Source organism: Balaenoptera musculus, chromosome 8, assembly GCF_009873245.2.
Source record: "Balaenoptera musculus isolate JJ_BM4_2016_0621 chromosome 8, mBalMus1.pri.v3, whole genome shotgun sequence".
NCBI classification, from domain to species: domain Eukaryota; kingdom Metazoa; phylum Chordata; class Mammalia; order Artiodactyla; family Balaenopteridae; genus Balaenoptera; species Balaenoptera musculus.
The window spans coordinates 57,239,354-57,261,355 of NC_045792.1; the positions used below are offsets into that span (position 1 = coordinate 57,239,354).

Sequence of the window (22,002 nt, forward strand, 5' to 3'; positions counted from 1 at the left end):
GGGACGTGGGTTTGATCCCTGGTTGGGGAACTAAGATCCCACATGCCGCGGGGCAACTAAGCCCGCGCACCACAACTACTGAGCCCTTGCACTCTGAAGCCCATGCGCCACAACTAGGGAGCCTGCGTGCCGCAACTAGAGAGCCTACACACCACAACTAGAGAGAAGCCCACGCACCACAACGGAAGATCCCGCATGCCACAGCGAAGATCCCGCGTGCTGCAACTAAGACTCGATGCAGCCAAATTAAAAAAAAAAAAATCTAGCTAGACTTGATCGCTCCCATATCTGATATCAGCTCCTTATCTCTACCCTTCACTGGAATCAGCCCTACACAGCTCTGTTATGTCTGTCTGTCTCTCTTGCTTGTTCCCTACCTTCTGGAAAAGTACTAGTCCTAGGTTATGCTCCCTTTCCTCCCAGCTCCTGTGGTCCTGCATCTCCCCAGGGCCACCACTTTGTGGGGGGCTAAACACAAAATGGTGTGGAAAAGTCTAATGACATCAAGTGAAATGTTTCTTAAGCTTCTCTTTTCTAAAATGTGCTTCCAAGCAGGTCTGCTCTGTGCCAGGCCAATCAAGAATCGTGGCTTCAGAGACTTTCCCTATGTTTACAATCCACAGTATTTCATCAAGACAACCCTGGTATATCATGGATCACTTCCATGATGTGCAGTAGTCCACATTTACTATTATATGCCAACAACTGAATAGATACTGGGACAGTTACAAAGATGACTAAAATATACTACTTTCCCTAGAGACACTCAATGTGTACTGGGGAAGGATGATGGGAAAGCAGATAATTACCTTATAGTCTACAAAATACTTTAATGGAGGTGAGAGCAAGGAACCTAGAGGAAAGAACAACTAACTCCACCTTAGGGGTGAACGGGGAGAAGTGGAGGACGGTACAGGGGAATAGGTTCAGAGAGGTAACAGCTGCATTCTTTTTTTTTAAGTCAGTTTTCCTTTTATTTATTTATTTATTTATTTATTTGGCTGCATCAGGTCTTAGTTGCGACACGCAGGATTTTCGTTGCGGCATGCGGGATCTTTCATTGCAGCACATGGGCTTCTCTCTAGTTGTGGCGCATAGGCTTAGTTGCCCCGCGACATGTGGGATCTTAGTTCCCCCACCAGGGATCGAACCCGTGTGCCCTGCATTGGAAGGTGGATTCTTAACCACTGGACCACCAGGGAAGTCCCAACAGCTGATTCTTGAAAGAGGAGTAAGAGTTTACCACGCATGGAAGAAGGCGGTATTTTTGGCAGAGGCTTCCAAAGAGCACTGAACATAACTGAGGTATCGTCTTGGCCACAGCCCCAGCTGACTCTTTGAGGCTTTAGTTTCCAGACTCTGCAACCTGGGGCCCCACCCAAAGAGCTGATATCCAAATCCCCTTGATTGGGTACACAATCATCCTCAGATCAGAGCCTTGAAAATTAATCCATCCAAAAAGATTTTATTATGACTTTAAAACATGACCTCCTAAAAAGCACTGAACTCTCCAAAGCATGTTTATTCATTCAACAAATATGTATTACTACCCACCAGGGTATCCAGAAACAATTATACCCTCACAACCATGTGAATGGCACACACTAGAGCTGTGCAATGTACAACCAACCCAATATCCATGGCAGGCCTGGGTTGGTACCAACCACTGCCCTAGATGCTGGAGCTGTAACAATGGGCAAAGACAAAGTCCCTGCAATACAGAATCTATGATCTAGTGGCGAGACAGTAATATCAATGCAGGTGATAAGGGCTACCTACAATAAGGGCTATATACATGAGAGAGGCACTAAGGCTGGACTTGTGGTGTCAGGAAAGGATTCTTAGAGCAGGTGGCTTTTAAGTAAAACCTGACAGATGACTAGGAGTTAGAGAGAACACAGTATGGGGAGGGGAAGACCCAGAGAGAGAATTTCAAGGCAGAGTATAAGCAGCAGGGTGGCAAGAGATGAGCTTACAGAAACAGGCAAAAAGTTTAGGAAGGGCTTAATTATTCAGTACTTATGATGCAAAGAGGTGGAGATATAACAGGGGACAAGGCCAACAAAACTCTGCTTATGGAGCTTATAGTCTAGTAGGAGGAGGGAATAGTCACAAAATAAATATGAAATGACAAATTGTGATGAATGATAAAAAGCGCTATGGCAATACAATCAGTGGATCTATTTTAGATTGGAATATCAGGAAAGGCCTCTTAAAAAAAATGACATGTGAACTGAAACCAGATTTCAGAGGAAAATAGTAATAGTGGTTATCCCCAGGGAGAAGTGGCTAGACGGCAGGAGAGAGAGACTTACTGTCGACTTTATACTCTTGTATCATTTAAAACTTGTTCCATGTACTTGTTCCATGCATTATCTACTCAAATAAATAAATAAAATAAATTGAGACCTGAAAGGCAGATAGGAGTTTATTACGTAAAAAGATAGAGAATGAATGTTCCAGGCAGAGGGAATAGCATGTGCAAGGGCCCCAGAGGGGGACACAGATTGGCACATTCAAGGAACAAAAAGACTGTCCATGTGGCTGAAGCAAAGCGAGAGGGGCTGAGTGCACCAGAGATTAGGGCAGTGGATTGGAACCCACCACTTTGAGCCATGTTAAGGGTTTGGATTTCATGCTGAACAGCAGAGAAATTATATGTCTAATGTGTGTTTTTTTTTTTTCTTTAAAACATCTTTATTGAAGTATAATTGCCTTACAATGGTGTGTTAGCTTCTGCTTTATAACAAAGTGAATCAGTTATACATATACAATATGTTCCCATTTCTCTTCCCTCTTGCATCTCCCTCCCTCCCACCCTCCCCATCCCACCCCTCTAGGTGGTCACAAAGCACCGAGCTGATCTCCCTGTGCTATGCGGCTGCTTCCCACTAGTTATCTATTTTACATTTGGTAGTGTATATATGTCCATGACACTCTCTTACCCTGTCACATCTCACCCCACCCCCTCCCCATATCCTCAAGTCCATTCTCTAGTAGGTCTGTGTCTTTATTCCCGTCTTGCCACTAGGTTCTTCATGGCCTTTTTTTTTTTCCTTAGATTCCATATATATGTGTTAGCATACTGTATTTGTTTTTCTCTTTCTGACTTACTTCACTCTGTATGACAGACTCTAACTCCATCCACCTCATTACAAATACCTCCATTTCATTTCTTTTTATGGCTAAGTAATATTCCATTGTATATATATGCCACATCTTCTTTATCCATCTAATGTGTTTTTAAAAGATCACTTTGGTTGTTGTGGGTGGAAAGTGGTGGGAGGGGGAGTGTGGATGGAAGTTCAAGCAAAGATGCAAGTAGTATCCTTGGCTGAGTTGTTGTTGTTAGTCTTCCTGTATCCACACCCCCCTCTCTATTCCATCCTCTAAAGCTGACAAATTAATCCTTCTAAAACACAAACCTAATCATGTTATTCTCTTTCATTAATTCAACCATTTATTCACTGCACACACACAATTTTTAAAAAGGACTTACTCTGTGCCAGGCACTGTATCAGGCACTACAGTAACACCAATAAATGAGACAAGGAAGGTCCTTGCTATATTTCAAAATGTTTGATGATTTTCCACTGCCTGAAGTTCATACTCTTTAGGCAAGCATTTAAGAGTCTCAATTTTATAATCTAGTTCCAACCACTTCACGTCCTCACTCTCCATCCTCCAGACTTTTAAAACCTTGCTTCTCAGCCACAGAGCTACACTTGCCATTCTGTATAAACCATGCAGTTCTCATGCCTCTGTGCGGTGCTGGGCTGTCCCCCATGCTGGGACTGCACCTCTCTGACTGGTGATATCCTTCACAGCCTCCATGGCCAGCTTAAATGTCGTCTCTGTGCTGCCCTAAACATACAAACATCATCAAGAGTTTACAGTTGCAGCTCTCCCATGCCTCCATTATATAGTAAAATACTTTGTGTAAATTAAAAAACAGCAACAACCCAGGCACTCATCACCATCTTTTTTTTTCATGTAATGTCTGAAACATTTATATTAATATATTTCCATACATATTTCCATACTCATCACCATCTTTAAGTACACAGAAACTCAATCACCCACCAGTGGTTTCAAGTAGCAGAACCAAAAGTGATCTTTGAGATGATGACACATCTCAGGTGAAAATGCCACAAATGCTTGCCTCAGCCTCTAATCTACTGGAATTCCTTGGCAAGGAGGCATTTTCAAATTTAGTTTGGGGCAATTCCTATAATTAGAGCAGCTGGTTAATTAAGAAGCTGGTTCAAACTACTGTTAAATTAACCCTTTTCCCTCTAAATGAAAGGTTTTTGGTCAAATTACCAGTGGTTAAACTGCTTAATTAGCCAGTTGTTTTAATTATAAAATTTACAAGTTTGAAAGCCTCTGATTTCCATTAAGTTCAACTGAATTTCTTCCCCTGCTTGTGTCATTAAGCTGGTTTCCTGCTGTCATATTAACATTGCAGCCTCCTGAGAGAAAAGGCAACTCTTTTCGTTGAAGAAGATACAAAACCCCATGATTTCAAAAGGAGGCTTTGAAAATCTTTCAATTAGTACAATTATAGAATGTAATCATGTATTGACTTCTCCCACAACACATCCCTTCCCTTTATATATGCCAGAGCCAACTGTCCTTCAATGTCCTTGTTTACTAAACTGGGAACTAAACCCATCAATCCAGGATGGGGATAAACAACTTCATTTTAATTATTTCTCCTTCAAAATTGGAACAAGCGTTTTGGCAGGGCTATGCAGGAGGGAACGAGGAAAAAGCTGGGGTAACCCCAGCCAAGAGTCTAATTACAGGATATTTTCTCCATCCAATACACATTGCTGAAGGGCAGATACACCCCAGCACGTGGCAAATGGTATGTGCTCAGTAAGTGTTGGGGTATTTTTGTTTGCTTGTTTTGTTTTGAAATTCTAGAGATATTTTACCAAGACAATCTGCAATGATTTGGCCCTGGCAGCTACCCACTTTTTTCAGAATCTCTTTTCAAACTTCTTTCAGTTTTTCTAATTACACTGAACTGTTTGGACTTGAATGTACCATGTTTTTTTTTTTTAATAAATTTATTTCATTTATTTATTTATTTATTTTTGGCTGTGTTGGGTTTGCGTTGCTGCGTGTGGGCTTTCTCTAGTTGCGGCGAGCGGGGGCTACTCTTCTTTTTGTGATGCGCGGGCTTCATTGCGGTGGCTTCTCTTGTTGCGGAGCACGAGCTCTAGGCACGCGGGCTTCAACAGTTGTAGCATGCGGGCTCAGTAGTTGTGGCTCGTGGGCTCTACAGCGCAGGCTCAGTAGTTGTGGTGCACGGGCTTAGGTGCTCTGCAGCATGTGGGATCTTCCCGGACCAGGGCTCAAACCTGTGTCCCCTGCATTGGCAGGCGGATTCTTAACCACTGCACCACCAGGGAAGTCCCGAATGTACCATGTTTTGATGACTCCACCTTTTTGCTCATGCTATAATAAGAAGAGTCTGAGTTCCCTTCATTTAACCTCTTTAGACCTCTTTATATATTTACTTCTACCTCTCCATGTACGTTTAAATCAGTAAGAAAAAGATGGTCACTACAATGAGACCCATCCCTTAGAGAGAGCAGCTGGGATGGTACCCAGGGCCCACAGAGAGTATGATGTGTAAAGATAGGAACAGGACACTGCTTCCTACTGTTCTTTTCCAAACACCTTTATAATTCAATTTTGAAATTTCTGACTTTAAAGAAATCTCAAAGACCCATGAAAAATGCCAACAAAGCTGTGTCCTTTCAAAGAGAATTACCTTGGCATGCTGATATTGGTGAGTTACCCTGGGCCTTGGAGCCTTCTAGGCACTGCGATTCCACAATTGAAATGGGCAAAGGAAAGGATAAATGGCCAGTGAATGTATGAAAATATGTTCAACCAACTAGTAATCAAAGACATGCAAATTACAAATACAAGGGATGGCATTTTTAAACTTATTAATATTAGCAAATATTAAAAATATAACAATGTTGATGAGTGTATAAAAAGGGATTCTCAAATACCAAAAAAACTATAAAATGGTACAATCTTTCTGAAGAGCAATTTGGCAATACACATCAATAGCTTTAAAAATGTGCATTTTGGGACTTCCCTGGTGGCAAAGTGGTTAAGAATCCGCCTGCCAATGCAGGGGACATAGGCTTGATCCCTAGTCCGGGAAGATCCCACATGCTGCGGAGCAACTAAGCCCGCACGCTGCAACTACCGAGCCCGCATGCCACAACTAATGAGCCTGTGTGCTGCAACTACTGAAGCTTGCATGCCTAGAGCCCGTGCTAGGCAACAAGAGAAGCCACCACAATCAGAAGCTCACGCACCGCAACAAAGAGTAGCCCCTGCTCGCCACAACTAGAGAAAGCCTGCGTGCAGCAACAAAGACCCAATGCAGCCAAAAAAAAAAATTAAAATGTGCATTTCCTTTGACCCAACAATTAGACTTTTAGAAATATATCCTATGTAAATAATCACACAAGGGCACAAATACTAATGTACAAGGATGTTTATTGTAGTGTTGTTTACATTGCAAAATTTTGGAGACAACTTAAATTTCTCCAAATAGGAAGCTGTTTGAGTAAATTGTTATTGTCCCTACCTCTCTTTTCAAAAGGATCTTTTATTCAATTGGATTTTTTTCAACAGCATTTAACATGCCCCATTTAATCCAGTTTCAAAAGCAAAATAAAACAAAAAACTACCTCGGAATCAGATACTAAAATATACCTCAAAACTACAGTAACCAATAGTATTAAAACAGCTTGGTACTGGTATCAAATATACAGACAGATCTATAAAACAATACTAAGTTACAATACAGTACTTCTAGATCCATATGGAAACTTAGTATATGATAAAGTGACATTCTCAAATCTATGGGGCACAGATGGATGTTTCAATAAATGTTAAAACAACTGGCTATGGGACTTCCCTGGTGGTACAGTGGTTAAGAATCCACCTGCTAATCCAGGGGACACGGGTTTGAGCCCTGGTCTGGGAAGATCCCACATGCCGCAGAGCACCTAAGCCCATGCGCCACAACTACTGAGCCTGTGCTCTAGAGCCCGCGAGCCACAACTACTGAGCCCACATGCCACAACTACTGAAGCCCGTGTGCCTAGAGCCCGTGCTCCGCAACAAAGAGAAGCCATGGCAATGAGAAGCCCACGCACCGCAACAAAGAATAGCCCCCTCACGCCGCAACTAGAGAAAGCCCACGCATAGCAACAAAGACCCAACACAGCCAAAAATAAATAAATAAATAAAATAAATTTTTTTAAAAATTTCATTAAAAAAAGGAACTATATAAAAAGTTCTTACAAATCAAAAATGAAAAAGCAAACAATTCAAAAGAAAAGTGGGCAAAAAATATATGCAGGCAGTTCACAAGAAAAGAAATACAAACGGCCAAAAAAATATGAAAAGATGACAAACTTTCTCAAGAAATGCAAATTAAAATGAGACATAATTTTCACCAGTGAAAAAGTAAGATGTTTTGTAAAACCCAGTTTTGGCCGGAAAATAGAAATGTCAATTAATACAACTTCTCTGAAGGGCAATCTGACAATACTTACCAAAATTTTCAACTGACAACCCATTGACTCAGCAATTTCAATTCCAAGAATTTATCTTACAAATGTACAGAACAAGTTTATAAAGATGTATAGAAACAGTTGTTGCAGCATTTTTTGAAATAACAAAAACTAAAAACATCCTAAATGTCCAGCATTATAACATATATGTTCATATATGCATAAAACTTTCCAGAAAAATATACAAGAAACTGCTATCAATGCATACCACTGAGGAGTGAGACTAGGTGGGAAATAGAAAAAAATTCAATCTTTTATCATACACCCTTTTGTCAATTTATATTTATTTTTACCATTTGCATGCTTTTATAATTTTTAACAGTTGATAATTTTAGTATATTTTTAAAACCTTCCTTGGAATACGTACCAGTTCAAAATGAACTTTTTCTCCGGTTATGGGATAAGGGATGATACCAAGAGTAGGGAATAAATGGGTCTTGAACATAATCCTTATTTTTTAATATACAAGAAAAAAATTGAAAGTCTAACAAAATGTTAATAATTGCCAAATCTGGGTTTATTTGACATACGACCCTTTTCACTTTTTTATAACTTTTTATATCTTTCAAAATTAAAAGTATAATTAAGAGAAAAATAACCATCAAAAAAAAATCTTTCCTTAACCCCACATCCCTCTCCAGCTCCTGCCAATCCTCTCTCCTCCCATTCAAAGACGAACTTCTTAAACGTACTGTCTGTAATAGCTTTCTCTAACTCCTGAACTCCCATTCACCTGTCAATGCAGTTGATTTCCACAACAGACCTCACCACACCCACACAGATACTACTCTCCCTAAGGTCACCTCTATGTTGTCAAAACCAAGGAACATTGTTAGTTCATGTCTTTTGCGATCCCCTCTCAGAAGCACACAGCTGAAACTGTAAGGTGGTTAACCACTCTTTCCTTCCTGAAACACTCTCCTTTTGGCTGCCATGAAACTATACTAACCTGGTGTTCTCCTACCACGTTGGCCTCCCTTTTCAAGCTCATTAGCCATATCTTGCACCCTCTACCCAATTTTTTAATGTTGGAGTTCCTCAGGGCCTGATCCTTGGGCCTCTTCTCTACTTGTTCTCCTCAGGTAGTCTCATTCATTCCCAAGACTTCAATTAAAATCAACAATATGATGACTTTCAAATTCACAGTTTCAACCCAGACCTATATTTTGAGCTCAAGATCAGTGTCTCCAATGGACTACTTAGTATATCTTCCTCACAAGCACTCCAACTCAACATGTTCAAAACCAGACTCAGGTTCTTACCCTACAAGTTGTTCCATTTAAGGCAGTATATTCAAAATAATTATGTAGATATTTATTTATTTATTATAGTAGAAACATGTTCACCATAGATTAAGTAGGAAAAAAAGATTATGAAGCATTATATATAATTTGTTCCCATTACTGCAAGACAAAAATACATACACACACACACACACACGCACGCACACGCGCACACAGAGAGAAATAAATGCCTAGAAAAAGGCCTGGTAGGATATACACCAGAATGTTAAGCAATAATCTCTGCATGGTAGGATTACAAGTGATTTTTATTTTCTTCATCTCCTTCAGCTTCTTCGTGTGTGTATTGTGCGTGTGTGTGTGTGTGTGTGTGTGTGTGTTTATTTTCCATATTCTCTAAAATGGCTGCTTTTCACTTTTATGATCAGATTTTCTTAGTTTTTTTTTTTTCCTCTCCTGATAGGATGCAATATGAAGTTCAGAGCATCAGTTATTAAGTTTTCTTGCTAAAATTGTTTAACTTGAATCTAGAAAAGCTTTTAGACATAACTTCTAGTTTGCAGGAAAGGAACAGAAGAACATATTATAAAAATACCGCACAGAAATAATCAAATTAAAAAGGGAGGAAATTTTATAAGTCAAATGGTCTAGCCTAATCAAAAAGCAACTGTTGTAGAAATAAAATAGTGAAAGATCTGTTCTGCACTAAAGGTGACATCATAGCAAAATGCAAAGCATGAACCATCATTGGCTCTTGGTTATAAACAACCCCATAAAAGACTTTTGGGGGACAACTGAGGAAATGGATAGAGTATTAGATGACACTGGGGCATTATTATTAATTTTCTTCAGGGAGATAATGCTTTTGTGGTTCTTTAATAGAATGTAGAGAATATCCTTGTTTCTAGAAATGCATGCTTAAGTATTCAGGGGTGAAGTATCATAACACCTGATCAAGAAAGCTAACATGGGTGCGCGCACCGGCGGGCCGCCGTGCCCGGGCCCTAACTCGCTCCCCGTCCTCCCTGCTCCCCAGGCCAGTCGGCCGCAGCCATGGCGCCCAGCTGTAATGATATGATCCTGAAGCCCCACTTCCACAAGAACTGGCAGCGGTGCGTGGCCACGTGGTTCAACCAGCTGGCGCGCAAGATCCGCAGGAAGCCCTCAGCCCCCAAGAAGGGAGACAGCTCTGTTGCAAAGCTCAAATTGGCCATCCAGCTGACCGGACCAGTCATGCCCATACGGAACATCTACAAGAAGGAGAAGGCCAGAGTCATCACAGAGGAGAAGAACTTCAAGGCCTTCGCCAGTCTCCACATGGCCTGCGCCAATGCCTGGCTCTTTGGCATCTGGGCAAAAAGGGCCAAGGAAGCTGCAGAACAGGATGTTGAAAGGAAAAAATAAAGTGCTGTTGGCAACTTGTTATTAAAAAAAAAAAAAAAAGAAAGAAAGCTAATATGACAAAATGTTAACAGTTGAATCTAAGTAATGGGTATAGAAGTGTTCATTATATTATTCTTCTGGGAAAAAATTATTTCTTATAACACTGTAAGGTTCCAAATGGCAAGGACTATATCATCTTAATTTTGTACCCTCAGCACCTAAAACACAGCCTGGTCCAATAACTGTTTGTTGAGAGAATGAATATATAAAAAGAAGCACATATTTTGAGAAGCTGGGCTTTAGGCCTGGTAGAAGTGGTGATTCTCTACACATTGCCACCATCTTCTGAAATAATTAATGGATGTAAAGCTTCTTATGCACTGCATGGCACATACTAGGCACTCAGTAAATGTTAGTTCCCTTCCTTGCTCCCATTCCTTTATTTCTGATACTTTTTTTTTTTTTGGCCACACCACGTGGCCTGCAGGATCTTAGTTCCCCGATCAGGGATCAAACCCATGCCCCCTACAGTGGAAGTGCAGAGTCCTAACCACTGGACCACCAGGGAATTCCCTGTTTCTGATACTCTTCACTCAAAAAACAGATGTCATTACTATCCAATGGCTGCTTTGAAATTTGTCACATAATAGACAAAGCAAAAATGGCAAATAATAGGGTTGAAACAGATTGAAATTCATTGAGTTAACCAGATTGAATGAACATTCATTTTGGATAAAATACTGGAAGAAAAGCCTTAGCCTTGTAGATAATGGACATGAAAGGTCTGAAATAGTAGCAAGAATAATAATAATACTAACTTTTTTTGAGCACTTTATATGTTTTCTCTCACTGAATCTTCAAATAATTCACTGTAGTTTGTACTATAATTCTCCTCATTTTTTAAAGTGAGGAAACCAAGCTATGGAGAGGTACTTAAAAGTCACAGAATAGTATGTGGTAGAGTTGGAATCCAAACTTACTACAGAACTCTTGCTCTTAACCCACTACTTTATGTTCTTGCCCTTTGTCCTGTTCCATGTGAGGGGTAGGATTTGGTCCCAGGCACTCTTCTCAAAGATATGTTAAGCATCTTTTTAGACAAAATTATTATAGTGTTAGAGGGTCACTTAAAGCAGGAAGACTACATCAGGAAATAACTGTTTACCTGCAGAACAGAGAGGATTCTCTCCTGATGTTCTGAACCTAAAAAGAGGAAGAAAGTATGTTGAATACAATTAGATACCCACATCTATTTGCAAAGCTACCAAAACTTGTATGCTCCTCATTAGTATATATCAATGCTACATATTTCCTTATTTCCTCCTTCTCTTCTTTCCATAAACATTATTAAGTACTTACTGTGGGTCAGTCTGTTAGGTCCTGAGGATGCAAAAGTAAGTAAAATGTCTCTATCTATGGTCTAGTTGGGAGAGAGATATGTAAACAGATGTGAGCCACAATACAGTGCTGATCCAGAACAAAAACATGTACAAGATTTGGTGGAATACAAAGGAAAGCGTGCTCATTTCACCAGAGGGGTGAAACTATCTGAAATGAGGTTTTAAAAATTAAGAACTATTCTCGATTATTTAGCCCCACAGGAAAAGCATTCTAGGCAGAGGTATGAAAGTAGTATATCTGGGGAACAGCAAGCAGGTGGATGTGAGTGGCACTTAAGCAGCAGGGAAGGGGGCAGGGTAAAAGAGGTAATCAGGAGTCAGGTTATGAAAACCTCAAACACTGTGCTAAGGAGTTTTGTCTTTACTCTGTGTAGGCAGTGGGAAGCTCCTGGCAGTTTAATCACAAAAGTGATATGATCAAGTTTAAGTTTTAGAAAGTTAACCCTGGCAATAGGTGAGCAATGAATAGGAAGACGTGAAACTGAGGGAAGAGAACCAGTGAAGTGGTTCTTGCAATAGCCTTGCATTATTAGAACATATTTCAAAAGCAAGGCTGACAGGATTTATTTAAGAATTAGATGTAGAGTGAGAGAAACAACAGTGTCAAGGATGATTCCAAGGATTTTGTCCTGAGCGACTAGATGAATGGAGCTGTCATTTAGTGAGAATGGGGAAGGAGTAAGTTGGCAGGGGAGTTAATGCTTGAGATGCTTAGTAAACATGTAAGTGGAGATGATGAAAGAAGAATGCTGTGTGAACTACCTAGTGGAATGCAAATATTAGCTATATTTTTACTGTTATTAATATCCTTACCTCAAGAGGGAAAAGGCTTGCTTAAAAATGGTATCATTCCTCAGACACAGCACCTACAGCAAAACAGCCACGTTAGAACAATTGTAAGAATTCACAGATATCCAAGTACCTCTTCACAAAGAGGCTAGAAACCCATAGTACACAAACCAAAACGGAACCAAAGTCTCTTGTCTAGCAAAGAAACTGCCCTACAGTTAATACCAAACATGCAGGCAAACCAAGGCCATCTTCTTTCCTATTCTACCCACTACAGAAAATGCTCGAAAAACAGCAGCCCAACCACCCCGCACATCTTCGGTTGCTTTTTTTCACCCTATTTCCCCTTTCTAATTTGATTTATATTTTCTTTTTTAAAAATACTTATTTATCTTATTTATTTATTCATTTTCTTGGCTGCGTCGAGTCTTAGTTACAGCATGCGGGATCTTTCGTTGCAGCATGCGGACTTCTCTCTAGTGGTGGCGCGGGAGCTTCTCTCTCGTTGTGGCATGCAGGTTTTCTCTCTCTAGTTGTGGCACACAGGCTCCAGGGTGCATGGGCTCTGTAGTTTGTGGCACATGAGCTCTGTAGTTGTGGCGCGTGGGCTTAGTTGCCCCACAGCATGTGGGATCTTAGTTCCCCGACCAGGGATTGAACCTGCGTCCCCTACATTGGAAGGTGGATTCTTTACCACTGGACAACCAGGGGAGTCCCTGATTTATATTTTCTAATATCAATCAACAACTATTATGTACGTGTCAAGCACAGTCGCCATGCAAGGGACTTTCTGAACTCTTCCCTAATTCTCAAAACACTGCAAGGCAATTTTACAGGTGAGGCAACTGAGGCCCATAAAAATTATATTCCAAGAAATTATAGCTAATAAGTGGCTAAGAGGACTGTTTTACTCCAAAGACTATGCCTCTATCACACCACACTCTCTTAATAATAATAATAATAATAATAATGATAATATACCAACATGAACAAAACAATAATAATGAGAGGAGGCAGTTGCAGTGGCAGCTTCCCCCACTCCCCACAATCTTACCCCCAACAACCCAGTTATTTTAATCTCACTCTGCCCTGCTGGCACCCACTCAAAAGATCACTGCTATAGGTTTACTAAGGGAGTGCTTAACATAGAGGAGTTCTTTTTATAAAGTAACTAGATAATAAATAATAAATGCCCTTAAGGTCCCATAACACAAACAGAAAATCCTGTCCACTATGAGGAACAATTTCAGTTCCTTCAACATTTACGTGTTAAAAGCCTATTATGTGTAAAAGCCTTCAGACACAAAGGAAAGTCTGAGAAACTGTCATAGATAAGAGGAGCCTAAGCAGACATGATGACTAAATGTAATATAATATACTGGATGGGATCCTACCTAGAACAGAAAAAGGACACTGGATTTTAAAAATGAAAGAAATATGAATAAAGTATGGACTTAATAATAATATATCAATATCAGTTCATTAATTATGAAAAACGTACCATACTAATGTAAGATAATAATAGGCAAAACTGGATATGAAGTATATGGGAATTCTTTGTACTATCTTTGCAACTTTTCTGTAATTCTAAAACTGTTCTAAATTTTATTTTTTAAAAGCCTATTATGGGGACCTCCCTGGTGGTCCAGTGGGTAGGACTCTGCACTCCCAATGCAGGGGGCCTGGGTCCGATCCCTGCCTGGGGAACTAGATCCTGCACGCATGCCGCATCTAAGAGTTTGCATGCCGCAACTAAGAGTCCACATACCACAACTAGGAAGGCTGCATGCCACAACTAAGAAGCCTGCATGCCACAACTAAGAGCCCACATGCTGCAACTAAGACCCGGCGCAGCCAAAATAAGTAAATAAATAAATAAATATTTTTTTAAAATTAAGAAAAAAAAGCCTGGACTTCCCTGGTGGCGCAGTGGTTAAGAATCCGCCTGCCAATGCAGGGGACACGGGTTCGATCCCAGGTCCAGGAAGATCCCACATGCCGCAGAGCAACTAAGCCCGTGAACCACCACTACCGAGCCTGTGCTCTACAGTCTGCGAGCTACAACCACTAAGACCGCACACCACAACTACTGAAGCCCGTGTGCTCTAGAGCCCATGCGCTGCAACTACTGAGCCCACGTGTTAGAGCCTGTGCTCCACAACAAGAGAAGTCACCACAACGAGAAGCCCGCACACTGCAACGAAGAGTAGCCCCCGCTCGCCACAACTAGAGAAAGCCCATGCACAGCAACGAAGACCCAACGAGGCCAAAAATAAATAAAGTTTTAAAAAATAAAAATAAAAATTTTAAAAAGCCTATTATGTGTCAACTACTGTGCTGAATATGAAACGGACTGTAAAAACAAAATATAACAACATGAATGAACTTGGAAACATTATGCTAAATAAAAGAAGCCAGTCACAAAGGGCCAATATTGTATGACTCCATTTATATGAAATAGCCAGAATAGGAAAATCTATAGAGAAAGAAAGACTAGTGGTTGCCTAGGGCTGGGGGGGTCTGGGGAGCTGGGGATGACAACTAAGGGATATGGGTTTTTTTTCTGGGGTGATGAAAATGTTCTAAAATTGATTGTAGTGATGGTTGCACAGCTCTATAGATATTAAAAGCCATTGAATTGTATACTTTAAATGGACAAATTGTATGGTATATGACTTATATCTCAATAAAGCTGTTTAAAAAATGTAAGCACAACCCGTCTTATAGGAATTTGAATGGCTGAAGATATGAATACACATTTGTACTAAACAGCTAAGCAATATCACAGTATTATATGATTAAGTCAAAATAGGTGGCACAAACAACAAGCACCTCTGGCAGGGAATCCAGGTGTTGATGGCCAGGAGAAGTTCTTAGCTTTTGGGGTGTTACAGATCAGATATTGCTGATAATCTGCCCAAAGTCATGAACCTTCTCCCCAGACAAATACATATAGACACGAATATACAAAAGTTTGCATACTTAGCACAGGGAACTATATTCAATATCTTATAATAACCTATAATGGAAAAGAATGTGAAAAAGAATCTATATATATAATATGGGTATATATACATATATATATAACTGAATCACTTTGCTGTACACCTGAAACACTGTATATCAACTCTACTTCAATTTTTTTAAATGTAGCAGGTAGGGGACTTCCCTGGTGGTCCAGTGGTTAAGACTCCATGCTCCCAATGCAGGGGGCACAGGTTCGATCCCTGGTCGGGGAACTAAGATCCCGCATGTCGCATGGCATGGCCAAAAAAAAAAAAAAAAAAAAAAATTAAAATGTAGTATGTAGAACCAAATAAATTAAGTAAGGAAGGGGGAAAAAAGTTTGCATATTACTTCAAGAGATTCACTGAAACTCTTAACATCACCCATAGGCCACTATGCTAAACCAAGAGATCCTCAAGGGCAAGAGTCATATCTTCCTGTTGTTTTAGTAAATAAATAAATGATTAGGAAGAAGTGAATAAGTGATAATCATTGCTACCATTTATTACCACCCACATCTATTTTGTTGAGCACCTACCATGTGTCTAAATCATAATTCCATTACAGGACAAGTATTATTATCCCATTTTACAGTTGGGGAAACTGAGATTAAGTAATTTACCCAAAGTCAAACAGCTACTATCAGAACTAGCATAGGATCTTAGGTTTCTCTGACTCCAAAGCCTATAATTTTCCCACTATTCTACACCCTCTCTCCCATAAATGAACGTGTTAGTGTTTAGGAATTCAGGGGGGAAAATGATCAAATTTAGGAAAAGTCTCCCAGAGAATGTGAGGTCATGAAGATTGGGAAGGATATGAATAACAGAAGGAAGGACAAAGTATGCAGACAATCCTAAAAATGACAATTAAATCAGACACTAAAAGACTTTGTAAACATGTGTACAATATGCTTAACCTTATATTGGCCAGCATAAAAGACAGAGCAGGCAACTGGAAGCCCCAGGACACAGGAGCTCTGGCTGGCTCCCCCCACACTGGTCACCATACTAGTGATTGGCTAGTAATTTTCCCCTCTCTGGAGTTAGAACAGATGACTCTAACGTCCCTCCAGGTACAAGATCTATCAACCACGACAAACAGAATAGAAATCAGAGTGAACAGAATGTATTCTTAAATGGGTCACTTCATACAGAAGAGGTATTGGATGGGAAGAAAGATCTAGATGAGACTGATTTTTCCTCACTTTAATTGTTCAGATTTCTGAGTCTCCACAATAGCTATGGATTTAATTATCTAAAAGCCAAACCTTTTTAAGGGTTGACAACTGTCTGGAAGACATTCAAACTGTGGTGTGAACTCTCCCTTTCAGCTCTGGGAAATGTGCTTCCTCTCCCCTGCAATGCTCGGCATTATTTATCAGGACAAAAGTAATCTATTTTGGGACTGTATCCACAAATACTCTCTCCCCACAGTCAGCAAATGAAGAGTAGCTCCAGCTCCGGACCAAATGGAAGAGAAGGCCAGTGACTCTACTGAATGAATGAATGAGGACAGAGCTGTTGCAGTGGGTTACAAAAATACTTGTCCCATGAGCTTGGGAGTCAGGAACCAGAAAAGGACTACACAGCTACTTAAGAACTGAAGTCACGGGGCAAAATCTATGGTGTGTGAGTAGCTTCAGACACCAGAGCCCTGGGGTGGATGGTGACAGAAGTGGGTAAGGGGCCCATGAGGCAAGCAACTGTCTTATGAATATTAACAGAATATATTTGTATATTAACAAATAATATTTAAAATAGCATTGTTACTATCACTTATTGAGTACATCCTTTGTGCTAAGCACTTTGCTCAATCTTTACACCAATCCTCTAATAGAGGCATTGAAATAATTGTCTCTATTTATAGAGGAAAAAACAGAGGCTTAAGTAAATTGCCTAAAGTTATAGGTTTGGTAAGAGGTGTCAAGAATTCAAACCAAATCTGACTCTAAAACCCATGTTTTCCATTCTGCCATACTACCTCTCAAAAGAACAATATCAATTTAATAGCAGCGAAATTCATATAATAATAATAATAGCCTAAATAATCTTACCATTTGAGCACCTGCTTTATGCCAAGCATCATTTGCATTAACCCTCACAACCATTCTGTGAAGTAGATATTTCTACCCCCATTTTACTGTGAGGAAACCAAAGCTCAGAAATGTTAATTAATATGTCTGATGCACACAGCTAATAAGTGGTGTTCGAGCTGACCTTTTCCTAAGTTCTTTCGAAATTGATTATGTTTGTAATTTTTCCTTTGGCCATTCTCTTCTGAATGTGTTTAATATGGTGACTATCAAAGCCTGTCTTTGTACTGAGTCTTTACAGCAGTTAGGAACACAGGTTATAGATTCACACAGACCTGGGTTTGAATATCAGCTCCTCCATATTACTAGCTGTATGATCTTTGGCAAGTCACTTAAGAAATACTTGGCCTCACATACTATATCATTTCATTTATATGAAATGACCAGAACAGACAAATCCATAGAGACATAAAGTAGATTAATGGTTACCAGTGGGTGGGTAGAGGGGGGAATTGAGGAGTAAATGCTTATGGGTACAACGTTTCTTTTTAGAGTGATGAAAATGTTCTGGAATTAGTGGTGATGGCTGAACAACTTTATGAATATACTAAAAATCACTAAATTATCCACTTTAAAAGGGTAAATATCATGGTACGTGAATTATATCTCAATTTTAAAAAGAAAGAAAGAGAGAGAGAGAGATTGAGAGGAAGGGAGGAAGAAAGGAATATCTGGCCTCACACCATACTGCTGGATGGCACTTCTAGGCCACAGCTGAGCTCTGTTAAGCCCAATTCCCTACCTTCCTCCAGGACTAAAATGTTTCAAAACAACTGTGGTCACTGAAATGTAAGCCCAATCCCCTACCATCTCCCCAACTCTCATCCCCATACTTCTCCGCACACTCTCCCTTGATACAAGCTCCCTTGCTTCTCTCCCTTCCAATTTCCTCTGGGCCCTCTGGAGCTCCAAACGTGTTCTCATTTCAGGGCCTTTGCACATGCTCCCCAGTCTAAATTCTATCATTCTTTTTTTTTTTTTTTTTTTTTATAAATTTATTTATTTATTTTTGGCTGTGTTGGGTCTTCATTTCTGTGCAAGGGCTTTCTCTAGTTGCGGCAAGTGGGGGCCACTCTTCATCGCAGTGTGTGGGCCTCTCACTATCGCGGCCTCCCTTGTTGCAGAGCACAGGCTCCAGACGCGCAGGCTCAGTAGTTGTGGCTCACGGGCCTAGTTGCTCCGCGGCATGTGGGATCTTCCTGGACCAGGGCTCGAACCCGTGTCCCCTGCGTTGGCAGGCAGACTCTCAACCGCTGTGCCACCAGGGAAGCCCTCTATCATTCTTTAAGTCTTAGTCGTGTAACATCACCAAGAAAACTTTCTTGACTGCTCAGACTTACTTGAATTCTGCTGTTATACACACCACATAGCACACAGAATCTTTTTTTTTTTGAGGCATTTATCACAGTTAAGTAATTATACTTTTTTTTATTGAAGTATAGTTGATTTACAATATTGTGTTAGTTTCAGGTATACAGTAAAAGGTAGTTATATGTTTAATTAGTCTGTTTTGCTGGAAATATAAGCTCCATGAAGACAGGAACTACTACATCCCAGCATCTAGCATACTCTCTGGCACATAGCAAGTGCTCAATAAATATTTGCTGATCAAATTAGTAAATCTCTCCAAACCTCACTTCTTTATCTCTAAAGAGGTTATAAAACAACTCATATAATAAGAACCTGCTGTATAAAAAAATAAGTTAAATTAAAAAAACCCAAAAACAAAAAAACAAAAAACAACTCATAGAGTTGTTGATACTATTAAATTAGATATTATATGAAAAGGACTTAGCAAGTGTAAGGCATATTGTTAACGGTCAAATTGGGAGCAGTGACAATAACAGTGGTGATTGTTCAGTTCCTCATTTATTAAACAATATGTACTTTAGTATGTGACAAGTGCTGAAGATAAAACCATGAACAAAATAGAGAAATGTTCCTGCCCTCCAGAACTTACAGTCTAGTAGTGACCAGAAAATAACCAACTTCTTGACCATTTTGCTGGGCTTTTGGACTCCCTGCCCCGCTAGGCCCTCTGAAATTTCTGTCCTCCTGTTTCACATCTTCTTATGTCCTCCTAATTCATGTCTGTTGATTTGTCATTTTTTCAATCCTCACTTCTATTTGTTCATATGAACTCTGCTCCATGTTAGCCTTCAGTGTTTTCATTTGAAAACATCTTACTATGAGATCAGTCCCCAAGGTTGCTCCTTCTGGGCTGGTAAGGCTAGCATATCTTTTGTGATCACCACCACTCCCCTAATCATATCCTTGTGGCTCAAGGGTATGGTAATCCCTGAAAAGAATGGTAATCTGAGGGTGAGTGACATCCAGACCTGAGCTTGACACTCCAGGACCATCCATTTTCTCTGTAAAGTAACTCAGCAGGTGAGTCACTACCAATTCCCTGTGCATGTTGACTTCCACAGGCACCATCCTTCCATCTTGATCAAACAATATGTTTTCTGAAGTCTGATGACTATCAGCATTAGTGTCTTAATTGTATCAACCCTGTTTTACTACTTCTGTTGACCTAAAGAGGTATGTGATCCCACCCAGTTTTATTCCAGTAAAGCTGAGCTTCTCACTCGTCTAAAATTTGAGATGATTTCTTAGGGTCCCAAGCACTGAGCTAAGAGTTTGAAGTTCTAGTCCCAGCTCTACTGTGTACTTACCACATAATGTCAACATTTTTTCATTCACTTATTCATTCAATATTTATCAGGTCAAGTACACTGTAGGCTGCGTATATACAGACATGAAGAAAATACAGTTGCCTACCCTCAATCTTTCTTTTTTTCTTTAATTTTTTATTTTATTTTATTTTTATTTATTTATTTTTGGTTGCATTGGGTCTTCGTTGCTGCGTGCAGGCTTTCTCTAGTTGCAGCGAGCGGGGGCTACGCTTTGTTGTGGTGCGTGGGTTTCTCATTGCGGTGGCTTCTCTTGTTGCGGAGCATGGGCTCTAGGTGCACAGGCTGCAGTAGTTGTGGCATGTGGGCTCAGTAGTTGTGGCTCGCAGGCTCTAGAGCGCAGGCTCAGTAGTTGTGGCGCACGGGCTTAGCTGCTCCACGGCATGTGGGATCTTCCCAGAGCAGGGCTCGAACCCGTGTCCCCTGGATTGGCAGGCGGATTCTTAACTACTGGGCCATCAGGGAAGTCCCTACCCTCAATCTTTCTAATGAGGAAAGTAGATGTGCAAATTATTTATTACACTGAAATGAGATCAGTATAATGGGTTGCACAGGTCACAAAGAAGGGAAGGACTGACAACTGGGAAGGTCAAGGAAGGTTTTCATTCCTCATTTCACAGATGAGAGAAACCAAGATTATTATCAAATTAGGGAGATGCAAGGTACTCAGAAGAGGAAAGGCAGTGGGGTTTTAGGAGGTGTAGAAAATCTAGGCTCCAGTTCAGCACTACCACAAAAGAGACTGTTGACCTATAAGCGAGGCATTCGTTCATTCGGGCATTTGGTAAAGCATCTGAGAACCTACTATGTATCAGACACTGCACCAGTAGCTTCCACCTCCTTATCTGTGTGTCTGCCAGGATTATCTCATATCATGAAGCTCAAATAAAATTATGGAAATGAAAGCAGTTTATTAACTATAGAATAATATCAATATTCCTATTTGTATAGTCCTTCACACTTAGAAAATACTCTTACTTACAATATCTTCTATAATTTTTACAACAATTCCATATGATGGGCACCATTATCTGCATTTACAGATAAGAAACTGAAGCACATCGAGGTCAAATAACCTGCCTAAGGTCACACAGCTAGCAAGAGATAGAACACAGGTCTGATGCAAATCCCATGTGTTTTCCTTATAAACGTAAAGCATTAACTAACACTTCCAGAGAGTATGAGACAAGGATGGTCACAAGACTGCATATGATTAGATGCCAAAAGAAAATACCAGCTAAGAGTTCAAAAAATAAACAAGCACTTTGGCTGGAATGGTCTGAAAGGTTTTAAGGAAAAGATGAGACCTGAGCTGGGCCTTAAACCATGGAGCATTTGGATAGGTGGTGAAAAAGGTGAGGGCATTCCAAGTGAGAGAGCTCCACAAGATGAAAGATTAGGAATTCAGCATTTGGTAAATAAAGAAGAGACTACCTGGCCAAAGCAATAGGGCAGAACGGAAGAGTGAAGTCAGTAACAAAGGAGTCTGGAAGGGAACAGTGGCATCAGACCCAGAGGGGCCCTATATGCCCTTGTATCTTTAGGTGATAGCCTATGACAGATTTCCATGGGCTCTTCAGGAGTATAGAATGGCCAAAAACAGTATTCCCTGAACAATGATCCCTCCCTTTCAGCATTCCTCAGAATCAAGGCTCTTAGAGCAGGAGCGTGGAGCCACCAATCTGCCCATCTTTAACAGCTAAATTTTAAAACTTTGATTTTTTTCTATTATCCTTTCACCAGATCTAGTTAAATTCTCACAATTTGGCTAAAGTG

At 40.2% G+C, this 22,002-nt stretch overlaps 2 protein-coding genes across 4 annotated transcripts in view; one reads left to right on the forward strand and one right to left on the reverse strand.

Moving 5' to 3' along the window:
* Nucleotides 1–22,002, reverse strand: part of MRPL48 (mitochondrial ribosomal protein L48) — a 50,494-nt gene that overhangs the window by 27,591 nt on the left and 901 nt on the right. For 2 of the 3 annotated variants that reach the window (XM_036862556.1, XM_036862558.1), the window contains exons 2-3: nt 12,454–12,506; nt 11,406–11,443 (exon numbers count right to left, since the gene is read on the reverse strand). In XM_036862556.1, coding sequence (XP_036718451.1) covers nt 11,406–11,443; nt 12,454–12,506 — 91 coding nt within the window. The remainder of the gene's footprint in view (nt 1–11,405; nt 11,444–12,453; nt 12,507–22,002) is intronic. The other variant, XM_036862557.1, reaches the window with a different exon arrangement.
* LOC118900204 (60S ribosomal protein L13-like) lies at nt 9,019–10,261 on the forward strand. Its single transcript, XM_036862559.1, has one exon. The coding sequence runs from the start codon at nt 9,911–9,913 to the stop codon at nt 10,259–10,261; it is 351 nt and encodes a 116-aa protein (XP_036718454.1). The 5' UTR covers nt 9,019–9,910.

Coding starts and splice junctions, on each gene's coding strand:
- LOC118900204 (XM_036862559.1), top strand. CDS start 9,911: ATGGCGCCCAGCTGTAATGATATGATCCTGAAGCCCCACTTCCACAAG.